General features: G+C 43.7%; 1 protein-coding gene across 1 annotated transcript in view; it reads right to left on the bottom strand.

Moving 5' to 3' along the window:
• NOTCH1 (notch receptor 1) overlaps positions 1 to 19625 on the bottom strand; it is a 93156-nt gene that overhangs the window by 13445 nt on the left and 60086 nt on the right. Inside the window, exons 11-25 of the mRNA XM_089535116.1 lie at positions 16358 to 16591; positions 15426 to 15536; positions 15097 to 15289; positions 14121 to 14266; positions 13779 to 13892; positions 11118 to 11237; positions 9756 to 9908; positions 8719 to 8947; positions 8190 to 8391; positions 7774 to 7927; positions 6894 to 7078; positions 4564 to 4696; positions 3021 to 3278; positions 1662 to 1774; positions 158 to 726 (exon numbers count right to left, since the gene is read on the bottom strand). Of these exons, the coding sequence (XP_089391242.1) occupies positions 158 to 726; positions 1662 to 1774; positions 3021 to 3278; positions 4564 to 4696; positions 6894 to 7078; positions 7774 to 7927; positions 8190 to 8391; positions 8719 to 8947; positions 9756 to 9908; positions 11118 to 11237; positions 13779 to 13892; positions 14121 to 14266; positions 15097 to 15289; positions 15426 to 15536; positions 16358 to 16591 (2914 nt within the window). The remainder of the gene's footprint in view (positions 1 to 157; positions 727 to 1661; positions 1775 to 3020; positions 3279 to 4563; positions 4697 to 6893; positions 7079 to 7773; positions 7928 to 8189; positions 8392 to 8718; positions 8948 to 9755; positions 9909 to 11117; positions 11238 to 13778; positions 13893 to 14120; positions 14267 to 15096; positions 15290 to 15425; positions 15537 to 16357; positions 16592 to 19625) is intronic.

The following is a 19625-nucleotide window of genomic DNA, read 5'->3' as shown; positions in this document are numbered from 1 at the left end:
TTCTTCCTTTCTCTCAAATAGGACCAGAACCACCTTGAGAACATGACAGCCTTAAGCCACAGAAAGTAAAGGAAAAAAACTGAGTGAATACATGCAAATTATGCCCAGTGTTTGCTTTTCACCCAAGTGCAGCAATGTAGAGGCAGCAGGGACTTACTTGCATTGCCCTTCGACCTTCTGGCAATCGAAGCCATCAAAAAGGCACCCGGTGTTGTTGCACTGAGCGTCACACTTCCCATCATTGAAGTATTTCCAACACTGCAGGGACTGAGAGCAGTTCTTCCAGGGGTCATTGAAGTTGAGTGAGCAGTCCCCTCCGTCCCAGCCGCAGGCATGGTTGTTGCACTTGGCATCGCATATCTTGTTGCCAGCATGACTGGGGCAACCAGGGATCTCACACTTCTCCTCCAAGGGAGGTGGGGGGATGTCCCGGCCGATGCCCCCAGGGAAGCTATAGTCCAGGAAGTGGCAGTTGAGCCCATTGAAATTGGTGGGACAGATGCATCGATAATGGGGAGGCTCCTTGGAGAACTGGCAGGTGCCCCGGTTGTAGCAGGGGCTGGAGTGGCAAGGACTGTTGGAAGGGAACTGGCACTCTGGACCCGTGAAGCCTGGAGTGCACATGCACTTAGAGCTCTTCTGGAGGGAAATACATGTCCCACCATTCAGGCACCGCAGGGTTCCACAGCTGCGCAAGTCATTCTCACATGTGGCACCGTCCCAGCCCTGAGAATGAAAGAATTTTATTATTCATTTATTTACTCATTTTATATCTCACTTCTCTCCTTCTGTAGGATCCAAGGTAGTTTGCATCCAATCAAAAACAAGGTGCAGTTAGAAATTATTTGTGCAGAAGTTTTGAAAAACAACAATTAAACAACACTTCTGTTAAAAACACCAAAGATATAACAATACACTGTGTCTTTCCCATTCGTGGAGGATTTGGTTCCAGAAAAAACAAGCATGCTCAAGCCCTATTACTGTCCATGCATCACCATTGATATTGATGGGTCAGGGCAATCTGTGGACATTCAAGTCCACAGATGGCTAGCCTGCCAATATGGCAGGCCTGCTGTACCAAATGCAGGTAGAACATAATGCAAAAGATAAAGTCAATCCAATTAAAAGCCCTTTCTGCCACATGAATTATAAGCCACTTTCTAGTCTTTGGGGATGGGTTCAATGTTCAAGGTGAACACTCCAAAACAGTGGGGTGTTTTAGAGCTTTTTAGGGCATCTGCAAAATTGGAAGGGACTGCAAAGGCCATGTAATCCATCCCACTATAATGTAGGAATATATTTAATTAAAGCACTCCAAAAAGATGGCCATCCAGTCTCTGTTGAAAGACCGTCAAAGAAAGGGAACACAATAGAACTTCTTTCTTTTTGGGTGATCTTCTGGTCAACAATACGTTATCTTGCCTGGTTTATCTCCCACCATTCGCCTTTAATATCAAGGGAGAAGAACGTCCTCTCTACAAGTTTCCACATTATGCCTAGTTTTCAAACACCTCTGTCACATTTCTCCTTACTGAGGAGTGTTGAATGGAGTTGATAAAGGGAATACAAATTAGTTTAGCAGCAGCCTAACCTTCCTCTTGCATTCTTGCTATCCTTTGCCCCACCACAACCCCCAACAACACCAAAAGCCCCATCCTTACAGGTGGACATCTGCAGATGTAGCCATGCTGTGTGTTGCTGGCAACTGCGCAGGTCCCACCGTTCTTGCAGGGCTTGTTGCGACAGCCATCCACAACGGTCTCGCATCGCCGTCCTGTCGGCGAAAAGAAAGAAGCTTAGGGTGTAACAATGGCCTTGTGAGGCTGCCCTGTGAACATTTCTGGAGCCACATCAAGGTGGAGTTTTGGCTTGATAACACTTTACATCTCTCCTCTCTTTCAGTGCCACAAATTAGGGCAGATTTCACATCCTGGATCCTGTTATACCAAGAGCTGGCCCTTGAGGTCCCCCAGGATATACCAATGCTCCCCTTGACTCTTCCAAAAATACCCATCTCAAGTTAAAGAAAACCAAATGTTTTCAGCAGAAAACTGAAACTGTATGCCACATTCAGTGACTCTGGGATGTAACACCTGACACTGTGTCACGGAGCCTAAAGGGAAAAGGCCTCCATCTCCTGCTCCTCACATACATTTGCTCATCCTTGTTATACGAAGAGCCAGGGTGGTGTAGTGGCTTGAGTTTTGGACTACAACTCTGGATACCAGGGTTCAATTCCCAGCTTGGCTACAGAAATCCACTGGGTGACATTGGGTGAGTCATACTGTTTCAGCCCCAAAAAACTTCATTATAGGTTCACCTTAGGGTTGCCATGAGTGAGAAATGACTTGAAGGCACACACCAACAATTAATATTATACAAAGGTGAAGACTTATATAAGACTTGGAAACAGGGCTATATGTATTTAGTAGCTCACATTATCAGAGGCCTCCAAATGTAAAAGAGTGACAATTATTATCCCCTCTGTTGTAAACCGCTTGGATTCCCAGTGACTGGGCAGTATATAAATAAATCCTATTCTTATTCTTATTCTTATTCTTATTATTAAATTCCAAATATTAATTTATAGCTAGGAGAATAAAGTAATGTAGGGGTTCCCAACTTGTGCTCCAAGGAGCACTTAGGGTTTCATGTGCACTTCCCAGGTGCTCCACAGCAGCTCCAGTAAAATGAAAGAAATAAAGATTGAATGAAATTAGAGAATAAGAATATATTATTATATATACTACTAAACACCATTCACTTGTAAGACATACGGTCCTCTTAGGGACTCCACCATAAAAATAAGGGCTCTGTGAGTCAAAGAGGTTGGGAACCCCTGCACTAATGCTTTAAATCTGAGACAATTTTTGGCTTAAGCTGCCCAACTAAGAACAGTGGGCAACGAGCTTGGATTGTACAATCTGGAAACCCCCTTGCTTTCTCCCCATAACAAGGGCCATCCAGACCAAACCCCTGCCTTGTAGGAAGATATGAGTAATGAGGGCCATGGTACTCACCAGTGTAGCCTGGACGGCACTCGCACTCATAGTCATTAACGCGCTGCACACAGTTCTGGGTCCCTCGCATGTCGCAAGGGTTGGAGAGGCACTCGTTCACGTCCCCTTCACAGCGCTCCCCAACAAAGCCTGGCAAGCAAAGGCAGCTGTAGCCACCCACCCGGTCAATGCATTTGCCATTGTTGAAACACTTTGGGGTCAAAGTGTTGGGATCGGAAGAAGGACTGCAGTCGTCCACGTTGATCTCACAGTGCACCCCTGCAGTTGGGAGAAGGGAAGGTTACAGACAGGTCTCATGGGCCATACACTTTCCCCATTCTGTGTAGTGTTTTGAGTGTTGGACTATGACTCTGGAGATTAGGGTTGGATACCCCATTTGGCCATGAAAACCCACTGGGTGATCTTTGGCAAGTCAACTCTCTCTGCCCCAGAAAACTCTATGGACTTAGAGTTGCCAAAAGTCAGAAATCACTTGAATGTACATGAGGACAAATTCTAGGGCTATACAGCCTTTATCAGTAAAATGAAATGAAAGATAGCTACAAATACACTTCTCTTATTGCTCCAAACCAAAAAGAAAGCACTGAAAATGCATGGGAACACATGAAAATGCCCTGTCCACCCACACAAGCACCTCAGAGCCTCAATACTATGCCCAGATACCTTTGGTCACAAAATGACCAAATGTCACTTCCTATCACCATTTTGAGAGGTACTGCAGAAAAAAATGGAGGTGTTTGAGCTTATTTTGAGGTTTATCACCTGGGGGAAAGGGGCCTGGGGGAAAATATTGGGCCCTGGTCCCCATGCAAGCTGCATCTAGACTGCAGAAATAATGCAGTTTGATACCACTTTAACTGCTATGTCTTAAGGCAATGGAATTCCTAGTTGACAAATTAGTAAGATCTTTCTGGCCAAACTTTTACCACTAGATGGAGACAGACTCTCACTGTCCTTCCGTGCTGAAAACATCCCGAAGAGGTCCCATGGCATAGCTCTCTTGGACTTCATAAAGTGACATCTCCTTCATACTACCTACAGGAAGATCTCTGCTTTCCTTCCCAGTCCCCTTCCCCACCTCATACCTGCAGACCTCCAGATGCAGCAACCCAAATTACGTTTCTGCTGCTAATGGAGTTGAAATGTTGCCATCTGTCTTCTATTGCCTTTTGACCACATGGCCAAGAAATTGCACTGATATGCCTGCATTGATATCCCTCAGTGATTCCTCCAGGTGTTTTGGACTTTGGCTTCCAGAAGCCCCAACCAACTTGGCCAACAGCCATGAATTATGGACACTGAAATCCAAAACATCTGGAGGACCAAAGTTTGGGAACCATTGTATCTAGACTAGTAGTTCTCAGCCTTCAGTCCTCCAGATGATTTCAAAGCTGTAATTAGCTCTTCCTCTCTGGAAACAAGACCAACTGACCAACTGCAGAATCTCCCCCTGTTCCTGGGTTATATGCCACAAAAAGCAACATCCCTATCCCAGACACCTCCGCTCTTGGGCTCTCTGCCCAGCTAAGCTTCATTTATTTACCTTGAGTTCCTCGGGGACAGGAGCATTTGTAGGTATTGATGAGATCAATACAAGTTCCGCCATTTTGACAGGGATGGGATAGGCATTCGTTGATCTCCTCTGAGCAATTCACTCCATGATAGCCAGCAACACACTAGAAAAGGACAGTATAGGTTTCATTACAACAACAACAACAACAATTTATTTCTAGAGCTCTTTCTTGGACTGTAACACTGGCCAGTATCTATGCTGGAAGGATGGCAGTTATAATCCGAAAAGTAACTTCCCCGAGTCTTCTAATTCTACCCTCTCTTTTATAGCAAATTCTTACAAGGCAACTTTACAATAAAAATGTTTAAATAGCAACACACATGTAATACAAACAGATAAACATATGCAATTTCTGCTCTTGCACAGAGTACATATAACTGATCTATGAGAGAAGCAAGAGATCAGTATCTCTAGGGGATTATTTGTTTAGCATTTATAAGAAGAAGCTGCACATATAGAGGGAATTAGCAAGCAAGCTTTGGAGGATGGTATACTCTGAAGCATATACTTTTTTTAAAATGGTATATGGGTGTGTGTGTGTGTGTGTGTGTGTGTGTGTGTGTGTGTATATATATATATATATATATATAAAAGTTTCACTATATTTTTTCCTGAATATATAACTGCACATCTACACAGCGTTTTCATATGAATATCCATCAAGGAATGAGCCGCATAATGAAAATAAAAATTACAGGCAACAAAAGAAACCAAATACCTAAGAAACAGAAACAAACAAACAAAAAAATAATGTCAGCTACAGTAAGTCTATATCTGCAAAGTGGAATATACCCAAAGTTTTTCTATTGCAGTCTATGTTATGCTCAAACATATCGGTCTGGCTTTAACGTGATCGCCACAAGGCTTGCAAGGAAACCAATCCATATCTGAATACACACGAAAATTCTTGTGACTGATTTGTCTTTGTTGTTTGCCTTCAAGTGATTACGCGGCTCCACAGAATAAGAACTGTAACACTCAAGGCAATCTGACTGCAATTAAATCAAGGCAAAGATAAACTCCTAGTTGCAATTTGGTCATTATACTACAGGAGGATTTGGCTTGCATTGAAGTCCTCCATGGAGAAACGCCTGAGAAACAGAACGGACCTTCTTGCAAAGGGTTTGTCTCTATCTGCTGCATAATAAACGTAGGAGCCAGACTGTCCTCTGTTTACAGATCCAGCCAAAAGACTGAAAAGAGACAGGAAGCTGTACCTCTCTTTGTAGGGTTTCTACAAAGCAGTGTAAGTGGGCCCTTGGCCCAGTTTTCTCAGACTGCCTAAAATGGCAAGAAACAATCCCACTAACACCACCACCAAAGTGGCCAAAAGTGGGCAGAAGTCCTTGTATGGCTTTGGTATTTCTTAAATCCTACACAGTGCAGAGGGGGTCTGCAACCTATTTAGAAAGTAAACTGCTTGGAGGCTTCAAAGGAGAGGCAATTTCACCCTTCAGAAAGGGAACAGCCTGGAAGGGTCACAAAACCACATCTGTGTTGTGTGTGTGTGTGTACATTCAGACCCAGGCCACAATTTGCCCACCACTGCTCTCAAGAATCTGGCATTCAAGGTGCCACTGACATTGCTTCTTCCTTCTCCTGAAGATGAAAGGGGGAGTTCTATGGCCACTCATCCTTTCCTCCTTCCACAATCTTACCATCTTACAGCACACTGCCCACCTCCACATCCTTGCTCCAGCTCTATCAAATAACTGGTGTTTATTTGGGCAAGCCCAAAAATCTTTGAAATGAAAAGTCACTTGTATAAGTTTGCCTGCTCTGTTTCCCTTGGGACCCATCTGCTCTTGTCAGAATACTCTGAGCTGCTTCTGGAGTATTCTGGCGCCCAATTTTCCCTGAATTCATCCCTTATCTTGTGGGTTTCTTCCCAGCAACAAGAGGCAACTGTCCTCTCATGCTGTCCCTATTTGTTGCCCGGCACAGCTGCTGAGGTCAGAACATGGTGCCCAGCCATGGCATCAATGCTGGGCACCTTGTCCTGATCTCAGGGTGACTTGTGCCTACAGTGGCAGTGCCAGACATCTTGCAGGGACCATGAGTGAAAAGTTAGCTATCATTGCAAAAAACATGGAACAAAATGTAAGTATTTTTAATGCAGTACAAGGGGTGGAGACCTCAAATCGGGTCCAGAGATTATGTTAACAGCCCAGACCTGGTTTTGGATTTGAGGGCTGCATAATGTAAGCAGCACACAGGCAGCCTAGGGGGAATTTGGGGTTTAATAGGTAATGTAGACGACAAGCCCTAGGTCTGACCACTCTTATATGCAACCACCATACCTCACATGAATAACCTCCCAGATAGTCGGTGCACGTGGCCCCATTCTGACATGGGTTTGGGGAGCATTCATCCACTTGCTCTTCACAGTAACTGCCTGTGTAGCCAGCCTGACAGTGGCAGAAGTGAGTGTTGCCTCTATCCATGCAGATGCCTGAGTTCCGACAGAGGTGGGCTACATCAACACCTGCAAGGACCAAAGAGAGATATGAGTATCAAATATGAGTAACAGGGATCCTGTGTATGGGAGCATGCACATTTGCAACATAGTAAGAAAGAAATGAGCCTGGATTTGTAATAAAGCTTTTCACAACCAGAACTGAGAACACCTAATTATGGGAAACAAATAAATAAAATGGCAGGTTATATGAAGCTTCAGATCTGGTACAAATATTCAGGGGTTGGCCTCCTGAACAGAGTTTCTAAAGTTTACTTCTGGGGACTATAACATACAGAATCCAACAGTTACCACAGAAATAAACTTATATAGCACAGGCATTGGGGAAATTTGAGCAGCTGCAGTTCAAAAGATGGCCAATGCCCACACTTGCTAGGGGAATCTGGGAAATGTAGTTTCCAAAAGTAACTTTCCAAAGTTTTTGCTCCTGGCACATTTACTTGACCGAGAAGTTGGCCAAGGTTTGTTAAATGTTCAACAGCTGGCATCTGCAAGAGGCAGCCAAGACTCCAGTTCTGAGACCACTCATCCTCAGTCAGGATTGGGATATCACATACAGACATTGCCCCTAGTCTGGATTTCATAAATGACTCTGGAACACAGATTTAACTCTTTCCACCTCCCTGCCCAAGCATCACTCATCCTCTGGAGATGGGCCAGCCTAGAATAAGCAAGGAAACTGTGAAAGCCAGATTGGGACCCACCTTGTTGCTGAGCAGCCACATCACAAGAGACATTGGGAACATCGCAGTAGAGGCCTGTCCAGCCGCTGGTGCATTCGCACCGATACAGGTTAGCGATCTGCCAGCACTTCCCTCTGTTTTTGCATGGGGAAGAGTCACACCAACGCACAAGGTTCTGTGGACACAGGGGAAAGCATACAAAAGCTTCTTATGGGAAGAAAGACAAGAAAATAATTTTAAAAAACCAAGTCAGATAAGAAAAGTTTTTTGGAATATTTTGGATTTCGGAATTCTGAATAAGGGAGAATCAACTTGTAATGTAAAATGGAAAGTCAAACTAATGAGAGGGAAAAATTGAGCATATTTTGGATTAAGAGGTTATGTGCAGAACTGTAGCATGGAAAGAACTGTCAGCCACCAGGTTGTCCTTCCCTTACCTGGCAATTGAGTCCTGTGTAGCCCTGAGGACAAGTGCACTTGTATGTCCCATAGCTGTCCTGGCAAGTGCCACCATTAAAACAAGGCTTGGAGTCACACTCATTGATATCATGCTCACAGTAGATGCCTGTGAAGCCCGGGGGGCACACACAGGTGAATGTATTGATGCCATCCACGCAGGTCCCACCATTGAAGCAGGAGCTGAGGAAGGAGGGGGCAAAAGAGGAAAAATCAGTTCCTTGCACAAGGACCAAGAATATTGAGAAGAAGTCTCCATTCTGGGTGCCTTGTGGGTAGGGTCATCCCTGCACTGGAGTAATAACTCCCTTGCCCCATTCTCAGAAGCTGAATAAGTTCTGCAAAAACAAGTTAACTTTTGCAAATAACATAATTTAAACAGACAATAGCACAGAACTTTGCTTCTCTTTAACCAAGAGTGTGCACACACATACCTACGCGTGTACAGAGAGCCCGAATTACATCCAAATGCGTTTCAACTAGTCCAATCTCTTTCAGGTTGAGGCTTACCTTTCTGTGCAGTCTGGTGTGTTGTGCTCACAGTGGATCCCGCTGAAGCCGGAAGGGCAGGTACAAGTGTAGCTATTGACACAGTCTGTACAGTTGGCTCCATTCTTGCAGGGGTTGCTGGCACATTCGTCAATATCTTCCTCACACTTGGGGCCCTGAAAGCCAGCTAGGCAGTCACAGAAAAAGGTGTTGATGCCATCGGAGCAGGAGCCACCATTGTGGCATGGATCTGGAGGGAGAGAGGGAAGAGGGCTTTAAGGTGGGCTTGCATTCAAGATTGACACAACACCTGGGAAATAAAGCCCTGTATGGATTTCTGGAGCAAGCTGGACCTCTCCAAAGGTAGTAAGACATTTGCCTTATTGGTACTGTAAAAGAGTATTTTTATGCCTTCCTGGACTGCGTCTACACTACACCAGTCTGATCCCAGTTACATTATCATGGTACCCTCCAAAGTAACCCTGAGATTTGGTGAGGGACTAAAATCAAACCCCAGTGAATAGCAAGGGCCTGCTGTAAAAAATTATTCTATCTCTCATGGAATTCTTACCAACCTCTTGCAGAAAATGAGTTCCAGGGAACATTGGTTAAGAAGTGTTGAGTTAGATTGTACATGTTTGCCATGCCTGTCTATTTTATTGCTTTATTTTTGTAAAGGGCCATGTACACTGATGATGCTGTATGAATAACAACAGCATAACACTGTGGTACCACTGGTTGAGAACTACTAAAATATGATCTGCTGCCTGGAGGTGCAAACCCAAGTTCATGTTTAATGCAGAGTTAAACCTCTTCTATTCAAGGCTGGGAATTGTACAGCCCTTCAGTTATTGCTGGACCGCAACTCCCAGAATTCCTGATCCTTGACTATACTGGCAAAGGGCTGCTGAGAATTGCCATCAAACAGACTCTGAAGGACCCACATGATTCCTCTGCTCTGTACAGTGTCCATTTGCTTTTTGTGGCAAGGAGCTACTTTGCAATATCTAAATCTAGCACAGCAACCCAGTATTTCTATTCCCGCTTTGAGCACTTACTGGGCTGGCAGTCATCAATGTCCATTTCACAGCTGTGGCCGGTGAAGCCAGGTCTACAGACGCATCGGTAGCTTCCATTTGTATTCTGACAAGTGGCGCCATTCCAACAGGGATTCTTCACACATTCGTTGATGTCAATCTCACAGGTTTGCCCTGAGAAGTACATTTGAACAAATCTTACTTGCCAATGTGCAAAAATTCCTCTCTGTGTCATCTGCCTTTTATCATATTTCTTTTCCTAGTCATTTTTTCAAACATTTCTCGCCCAAATTTAAGTTATTCTCAGTGCAGATAATAATGACATTTAAACACACAGAGCACATTTTAAAATAGCAGAGGAAACATATCACATTCAAGATTAAAAGCCATAGGCAGACAACACAGATTAAAACATAAAAAATGAGCAGACAATATGATAGTGATTGACATCTTGTGGCCCTCATGGTATTGTTGGGATGCAACTCCTATCATCCCTCAACACTAGCTGTGTTGCCTAAGCTTGATGAGAGTTGCAGTCCAACAATATTCAGAAAGTTATTTTACCTCTGGGATAGGGAAATAATTTGCAGGGAGCTATTATGAGCAAAGACTATTTGAAAAGGGAAAAAAATACAGGGAAATTTAACTGCTAACCACAGAACAAAAGGTCTGCAGGAAGCCAGGTGTATCCTGGGTGAACCAGGACCTAGTTAGTGGTTGTCGCTTGATGCAATAAATCAATCAACTGCAGTGGGAGAGTGTGATATCTGGAACCCGCAAAATGTGTCTTTACTTGGAGTCAAGGGGGAAAAACTGACACTTGTTTCTTGGTTGCATTGAGGGTTTTTTTGGAAAGGGGTGCAGAGAGATTGAGACTGACAATATTTGAAGCTGAGACCCAGAGTCATTTCAATCTATACATACCATATACCTGCTGAACATTAATAGTGCAGGTCCAAATGAACGATAATGGCAGTTTTTAAAGAATAACCATGATGGAACATGGAGCAAGTCAAATAGTTAACTAGCCCAAACCAATAATCTTAATCTATGGATGCCAGCCGTGAAACCCTTCAATTTCACGTTTGCACAAGTCTTAGGCAATTTTTGCACAAAAGCACAGGAATGCCCGCCAAAATGCCCGAAGATACACAAACCCATCAGCATTCCAGAACCCATGCGAAAGCTTCCATTTTTCTCTGCAGTCCTTCTCAAACTGGCAACAGCAAGTGACATGGCATAGCCTCCTCTTGCCATTTTAACAAGGACTACAGAGGATGTGGAGGTATTTGGGCTTGATGGGGAAAAGGGTGGGTGGGATTGACTCCTGTCCCTCAAGAAGTTGCCCGTCCCTGTTATAGAAGCCGTGGAAGAACATCCTACCTTGCCAACCTGAAGGGCATGCACACAAGAAGCTTTCGTAGTCCTCTGACTCTCTGCACTCGCCCCCATTCTTACAGGGGCCGTCTGCACAAGGTGCCAAGACCTCCCTACAGGTGGGTCCTGTAATTCAAAAGACAAAATCAAAGAGCTCAGACATTTGGTTGTGGCCAAAACGGCAGCAGGAACCCAGCACATGGAATGGATATGTCTCTGTGCCTACTTTCGTGTTTATCCTGCTACCCAAGAAGTTTTGGATACTTGAATCCGTGGATTAAAAAAATTTGTGGATAAGGAGGGCCAAATGTATCATATGCACAGCCTAAATTTATTTACATGTACATAAATGTGTTTAAAGTGAAATTTTGGTAAGATGTGACATTGCTAGAGAGAATTTAAAAATAATTAAAAAATTAAAATTTACATTTTAATTTTTTTTAATTGCTTTAAAAACCCTGACGCCTCTCCTTTCTCCTTCCACTGAGCCTTGCCTCATTCATACCATCTCTTCCACTGAGCGCCAGCATTTCAAAGAAATGAAGGCAAATGCTACACCCCACCCCTGCATGCCTAGTGATGCTCCTATGTGTGTGTAACCATGGTGTAACCTTTCCTCTGTTGGTCTGTGCGGGGAGGAGAAAAAAGTCCAACCTACTCTACAACAGATTTCATAATAGCCTTTTGGATTATGTATAGCAAGCGGACCTTCCTCCCTTCCCCACCCTATTTCTTTTGCATCTTTTCCTCTTTCTGGAAGTGGCTTGGGCCACCTTGGATTCTTTCCAAAACATTTCCTTTTGGGGGAGAAGAAACTTTTCTATGCCAAGAGGATCGTTTTTGGAAAGGCAAAGTTTTCTGAAAAGGCAAGGTTGCATGCTTACATTTTAGAATTAATGAGGTTGACCAAAGAGAGAGAAAGAGAGAGAGAAAGAGGGAGGAAAAGACATTTTTTGAAAGATGAAAGTGCGGCTTAACTTCTGCTGCTCTTCCCCACTCTCTGCCCCTTTGTACAGAAGTTTTTCCTGTTTACAAAACCACTATTCTGTGCATAATGTTATCTTCCTTGTCAGCCAGTTATCACCTAAATGCCTTTTCTGTTTTTCAGTACCTACAACTCTGACCCACACACACACACCACTTTCCCGGTCTGTTTCCAACGCAACCAGCGAAGGCAGGAAAGAAGTCACAGCTTCCTCCAATTGTGCACAGGTTGCCATTTTGTGTAGCAAGAGGAAGCAGGAAACTGGCAGAGAGGAATTGCCTCAGCAGAAATTCCTACCCCTGTGAAACTTTCGGCCTGTTATGCAGGTGATCCGACGTACATTTTTCCAAAAGAGCAGTCGAGGGGGCAAACAGTTATTTGCAAAAGAGGAACAGGTCCAAAAGAAGAAGAAGAACCGGTTTATTCAAGAGTGTTTTCTAAAACAACAGTGCTGGGAAACAGGGCGGAAGAAGAACCCCTTTTCCAGTTGGAACCTGGAAAGTTATTCTTTAAAAAGTTATCTATTCCCATTATTTGTTGTAGTTTTGGAAAGGGAGAGCTATACTGTTAAAAACGGAGGATAATTTGTGTTAACTTATTGCATTGGTTGTCACTTGGGGCAGGTGTATGAAAAGTCTTTTCAAATGCCCTTTCACGGTTGAGTCTCCTTTATCCAGAATTCAAAATCCAAAAAGTATTCCAACTTTCTCATGGGTGTTGAGATAGCGATGCCTTTGTTTTCTGATGGTTCAATAAGCACAAACTTTATTTCATGCACAAAACTATTTTAAAATCTTGTATAAAATCAACTTCAGGCTATGTGCTTAAGGAGCCAATGAACCATAAATGACTTTTGTGTTTAGACTTGGCTCCCATCTCCAAGATTTCTCATTATGTAAGTAAATGCAAATACAGGCATTCCAAAATCCAAAATCCAAAACACCTCTAGCCCCAAACTTTTCAGATAAGGGAGACTCAATCTGTAAATCCAATACATTCTAGAAAATGCTACTTATTACACCAATAAAGTAACTTCATTCCTACTTACTACCTTGAAACATAACTTTGCCCTTCTGCATTAAAATAAGTTAATAAGCAAACAAACCAAACCACAATTCATTATAAGTAATTATGTTCACTTGTTACTTCAAAATGCTGGCTCTGGACACCAAAGTTTATCCTCCCCTAATGTTCCTCTGTGAAAATCTGGGATGAAGGGCACAAAATCCTACATTCTGGAAAGCTTTTTTCCTACTTTATGGTAAGCCCCTCTTAACATTTATGGTGGCCAAAATGTCAGGGAGCAACATTCACTAAGTGTCAATAAAAGCATTCTGGGTTTTGTAGTTTCAAAAGGAAGGAATGAAATGCCCCATGATAGAGCAAGCAAAGCACTGTACTTGTGAATACACCTGTGCATGTACACATGTGTTGTGTGTATGTGTGCATATGAGATGAGACAGATAGAGAAAAGGAATACCTAATGTCATTTCTGTGGCCTTCAGCATTCTGTATATAAAAACCACAAGCCAGGGTTCCGTTCTGTTTCCAACAACAGGAAGAAACAAGGAACACAATCTGTTCCTTCACAACCCCTCTCAGGCATCTTGCTTGCATTTCATTCATTAACTCAGGATGGAAGCTGCATTCTTTGAACCAAGAATCTGGTGCTGTTCTCTTACCAGTGTAAGGTGGAAGGCAATTGCATTGGTACCGAGCCACATCATCAATGCAGGTTCCTTGGTTGAGGCACGGGTTGGAAGCACATTCATTGATGTTCGTCTGACAGTTGGGACCTAGAAAGAAGGTGAACCACAGTGTCAACCCTTCAGGCCCATATAACTCTGTCCTGTCTAGAGGATGAAGTAGAGTTCATTCCCACATCAGCCTTCCAGGATTTTTGAAACTGGTGATGCTAGGAATTCATGTAATGGTATTTTTAAAAGTCGCGTGGATCAGTCAAGCTTCTTAGTCTGTGTGATTACTATGGCTTAGAAAGGATCCATGTCTCTCAAAGCGCTTACCGCTGAATCCTTCTCGACAGGTGCAGATGTAGCCACTGACCATATCCTTACAGGTGCCGCCATTCATGCAAGGGTTAGATTCGCATTCGTTGTTGTTGATGTCGCAGTTGGTCCCACTCCAGCCTGGGTCACAATCACATATGTACCTTTTGTTAAGAAACAGAAAAATATGCATGTCATGACTTGAGGAGCAATTCACTTTTCTAATGGATTACATCCCTCCCCTGCATTGTTTAACCTTTTTAACCTTTTTTTAAAAAGAAAAGAAATAGACATCCAGACACTTCTGCTTTTGTTTTGTGGTTGTTTTTAATTTTTGGCAGACCAAACAGTCCCTGGAGGAACCCGGAGCGTAAAATGCCCCCACTCCCTGCAGTTGATTATCCTTGGTTTAATCTTATAGGAGTGTAGTTTTTCTTAGCACCATCTCAGTACTGAACCTGGAACCTTTTGCATGCAAACGATATGCTCTTTCTATGCAGTTCTCAAAGCAGTTGACAATAAAAACGGATAGAATAAACCCCACCATTTAGGAACAACAGAATTTTTAAAAGCCATTAAAAGCAACTCGTTAAAACTAGGGTAACTAACTTGCAATGTTACCACACCAAGAAAATAATCACCCAATGTGTGGGCATATACAGTAGATCTGTAGAGGATGGCAGGAACGCCCGACACTGGGAGCTCACCTAATCTCTTTACAGAAATAGTTAAAACCACCAACAGAGAAGGCCTTTCACCTTTTAAAAACCATATGAATGCATGGAGCAGAAAGCACAGTGCTACAAGTGTAAAAATGGGGGCAGTTTCTCTGGGCTTGTTTGGGACATGAACTTAATGCCACCCTTTCCCCTAGACTGAACCAGGTTAGAAGGTCCCTTTGGCATTCTTCTACTAAACTCTGGTCTGGCTTGAGAAACTAAACCCCAGATTCTCTCCCTCCCCTGTCACCAGCTTACAACTTCCAGAGACTTACCCATTCAGTCCATCGTTGCACCTCCCATGAATGCAAGGGTTGCTGTTGCATTCATTCACTTCTGAAAGGCACGTGGTATCATGGTAGCCTTCTGGGCAGACACATGTGAAGCCATTGATGTTATCCCTGCAGGTACCACCATTGTGGCAAGGGTTGCTGGCACACTCGTCAATGTTAACGTTACACATTCTCCCTGTTAGAAAGGAATCAGAAGTATGGCAATGGTTTCAATCTCCCTGAGTTTCACAGGAATCTTTGCTTGTCAGCATAGCCCATCTTCCAGACTGCAGTTTGTCATTCCCAGGCTGTCCTCCCCATTGCTTTCTTACCTGTGTATCCTGGCTCACATGCGCATTCGTAGCCATTGATTTTGTCTATGCATTTGCCATAGTCACAAGGGTTACTGGCACAGTCGTCCAGGTTGATTTCACAATTGGGTCCTTCCAAAAGGAAGAAGAAGCAAAGATTAAAAAACAAGCAAGGGATAGAAAGCATGCATGAATCCAATGACACTCAAGGTGGGCTTATTTGGGGGGAGGCTCTTCTTTCTGCTCCCTGCCCCAAAGAGCCTTTTCCCAAATAATAATGAACAGATTTTGGAATTAGTTTCATTCCAAAACAAATCATTCAAAACAAAAAGGCTGAAGACAAACAACCTGTCGTTGTCTTCCTCTCCAAATGGCTGCAGTATGTTTATGCTGCAGTTTTTTGGAGGTGCAAGTAAAACAACACAAATAAGAATAGTGGTCACAGAAAACAGTTTCATCAAAATTATCTTTCGGGAGTCCTTTGACTGTGTAATTCCTGTATGGCAGTGGGTTGGACTGGACAGCCCTTGGAGTCTCCACCAATTCTATGATTCTATGATAGTAAGCTTTTATTCCTGTTTCTAGCACTTCAGATGCAAATACATGGTAGGAAGTTATGTATCAACTGTCAGAGTATTAAGAAAACAAAGTTTCCAGGAGTTGAGGAGACAAAATTTCAGTGCCCTGACCAATCTCTTGAGTAATTGATGGCTAGCAAGACCACAATCAGATTGTGCAGAATCAAAGTTTATGCAACCAGGGACATTTTTACAGATCCCAGAATTTATTTTACATGGCATATCTAACTATGTTCTTGTTTTGGGCATTTTCTCACTTAGACTTTTACAAACACCTCCTTGGACTTGATTTCTGGATCCATAGGTGGCCAAAAACGTATAGGCAAAGCTGCTGTCCTACAGCTTCCTTGGGTAGGAAGTTTGAGCAATCCTTACCTGTTGTTCCTTTGAGGCAGAGGCAATTGTAAGCATTGTTCCTGTCTTGGCAAGTTCCTCCATTTTTGCATGGCTGACTTTGGCACTCATTGATATTAATGTCACAGCGGTGGCCGGTATAGCCAGGCTCACAGAGGCATGTGAAGGTGGCAATGCCATCCTGGCAGGTCCCATAATGGCATGGGTCTGGGTTACATTCATCAATATCGGTCTCACAGTGCGGACCAGAAAAACCTAGAGTTGAATACATATCAAACATCAGAAGCGTAGCAAGGCATAGAAAAATCATGGTAATCATTTCCATGGTTCAGCCTTGCTGCAGAACAAGAATGACAACGGACAATGCTGGATCAGCCAAGGGAGCCCAAGAACTACTAGCCAACAGATACCCTAGCAGTTATCTAATCCTTCTTTTCTTTACTCCTACAAGTAGATAGAAAGTGCCACTGACAGTACAATAGAGCTAGAAACTATTAATTTATTTTAAAAAATTATATCTTGCTTTTCTCTTTTTTATTAAAGCTGAAATGAATGACAGTAACATAATCTGGGGAAAGGGCCTGCTAACTTTGCATCTGGATTACCATGGTGGGAAACCAGTTGTGTTTGAAAGCAAGCACCATAGCTCAAATGTAAAACATATGCTTTATGGAGCAATCTTTGGTATCTGCAGATAGGAGTGGGAAAGACCCTCACATTTAAAATTCTAGCAGACAATTGACTGTCAGTGGGAGAGACAGATCAATGCCTGACTCAGTATAAGGCAGCTTTCCTATGTTCCTGCAATGAATTCAGCACTGTGTTACGCACATCAAGAGATCAAAGGGAACTTAGTGTATATGGGGGTGGGGTGGGGTGGGGTGGGGTGCACATTTTTCATGGTGAGGGTTGAATTTCTCAGAGAAACCAGTAAGGAATGGGGCATACTGAAAGTGGGTGGAGTGTGGGTTACAGAACTTATTTTAGGGAACAGTTCTCTCTTTAGCAATCTTAAATTTTAATACTGTATGGTGGTATCCACTGGGGTTTGGTTCCAGAACCCCTTGTGGATAACAAAATCTGTGGATGCTCAAGTCCCATTAAATAGAATGAGATAGTGAAATGGTGTCCTTTATATATAATGGCAAAACGAATGTTTGCTTTTTGGAATGTATAAATTTTAAAAATATTTTCCAACTGTGGATAAAAAAATCCATTGATTCATAGGGCTGACTGTACCTTGAACTGAGCGATACTGGAAATATCTTTTGCTGGGAGGAGCAAAATGAAAACCCCACTAGCTTTGCTGGCAAGGGCTGAGAGATGTAATTCAACTACAAACCCTAGAATTCCATAGCATGGAGCTACAAACACTTAAAGTCGTGTCAAAGTGTGCTATTTCAACAGTAGATGCACCCTGACTCCCAGAGAAGGGTAGGAGACCAACTCTGGATCAAAATTGAAAACTGCCCTGGAAAGGAGACCAACTCTGGATCAAAATTGAAAACTGCCCTGGAAAGGAGACCAACTTTGGCTCAAACTTGAAAACTGTTCTGCAAAGGAGGCCAGCTGTGGATCAAACTTGAAAACTGTTCTGCAAAGGAGACTAACTCTGGATCAAACTTGAAAACTGTTCTCCAAAGGAGACTAACTCTGGATCAAACTTGAAAACTGTTCTGCAAAGGAGACCAACTCTGGATCAAACTTGAAAACTGTTCTGCAAAGGAGACCAACTTTGGCTCAAACTTGAAAACTGTTCTGCAAAGGAGACTAACTCTGGATCAAACTTGAAAACTGTTCTGCGAAGGAGACTAACTCTGGATCAAACTTGAAAACTGTTCTGCAAAGGAGACCAACTCTGGATCAAAGTTGAAAACTGCCCTGCAAAGAAGGCCAGCTGTGGAACAAACTTGAAAACTGCCCTGCAAAGGAGACTAACTCTGGATCAAACCTGAAAACTGCCCTGCCAGGAACAGTTCTGGCTCAAACTTGGAAACTTCCCTGCAAAAACTCTGAGAAGGCATTGGTAGCAAATGCTCTACTGGAGTGGCAAAGAATTGGGATTGGGTTGATGAAGGGAGTGATGGAGAAAAGAGGGGTAAGCATGGAGAGCTGGTGTCTGAACGCTCTAAGAAGAAACTACCGTCGGGATTGAAAAGAGCTTGGCTTTGTCCCTGAAAGAATACAATGACTCCCCTCTAACAAACAAACCCTTTCTTTATTTCCTGCCACCCCCTTCCTTTCACAGGAGGCCAAAGCTGGCCTCTTCTCTCTGCTCTTTCGTCTGCATGCGGCTCGGATAGGCTGGACGTGGAATCCAAAAGGCCAGGGAGGGGTCGGGACGGATGGCTGTGTGCCGCTGCTGTGCTGTGGGGGGATAATAGCCATGCCCCATTATCTCCCCCGTCCTCCAACGACTGAGAAGTGCAGGGCCAGAGGGAGAAGGACAAAGAAGAGGGGAAGCAAGGGAGAGGGGCTCTTTTTTTTCCAAAAGGAAGACAAAGTACGGCTTTGACTGTGCACACATACACCTCCCCACCCCATGAAATCCACATCACAGCTTTTCATCAGCGCTCCAGCCCGACCAAGACGCTCATTAGAGACTGTTCAGCTGGAAGATTTCTGGCGGGAGCAACTCCACAAAAGCCCCACTGTTTGTTGCTCAGGGCTTACGGCGTCGGTTTTGTCCAAATGCTACTTGAGTTTCACTCAGCGAGCGCACACAACCCCGTGCCTCGGGTAGCGGTGGCTGAGAGGGGGGTGGCCGCGGTGGCAACATTTTTCATTTTTCTCTTTAAAAATTGTTCCCGCTTTCTTCCTTTTGCAGAGGCGAGGGGCCTGAGGAGAGGGGGAAGATGGCAACACACAGAGGCGCCTCACAGAGAGAGGCCATTTTGGTTTTTAGCCAAGATGGAGGAAGTCATCTCTATGTGTCAGGAACTCTATGCAGCCGGAGATAGACAGAGGAAAAAAGGGGGCAGGAAATGGGCACACTATACAAATATTTTGTTGTGTAAGAGCCCTTGGAATTGCACCAACAAGGCTAGGCATAGGGTTCACTGTTTTTAGCTTAAACTGCTACTGTTGATGACCCACTAAGCCAAATTTAGCTATCCAGGACCTTAGGGTCAAATCCTAGTGTAGTTGCCTACATGCTGGCATTGGATATATTTGGGACACATTCTGAAATCTGTATGGCAGGTTAAAAGATACAGAGCAGCACTGGGCTCCCTCAGTCTTATCAGGGACCTGTGACTCAGGTAGTGCCCTTCTGGGCATGGATTCAAAG

Source organism: Sceloporus occidentalis, unplaced genomic scaffold (genome assembly GCF_023333645.1).
Source record: "Sceloporus occidentalis isolate IW3139 unplaced genomic scaffold, rSceOcc1.0.p SCAF_8, whole genome shotgun sequence".
NCBI lineage: Eukaryota > Metazoa > Chordata > Lepidosauria > Squamata > Phrynosomatidae > Sceloporus > Sceloporus occidentalis.
This window is presented reverse-complemented; position numbering and strand designations above follow the sequence as displayed.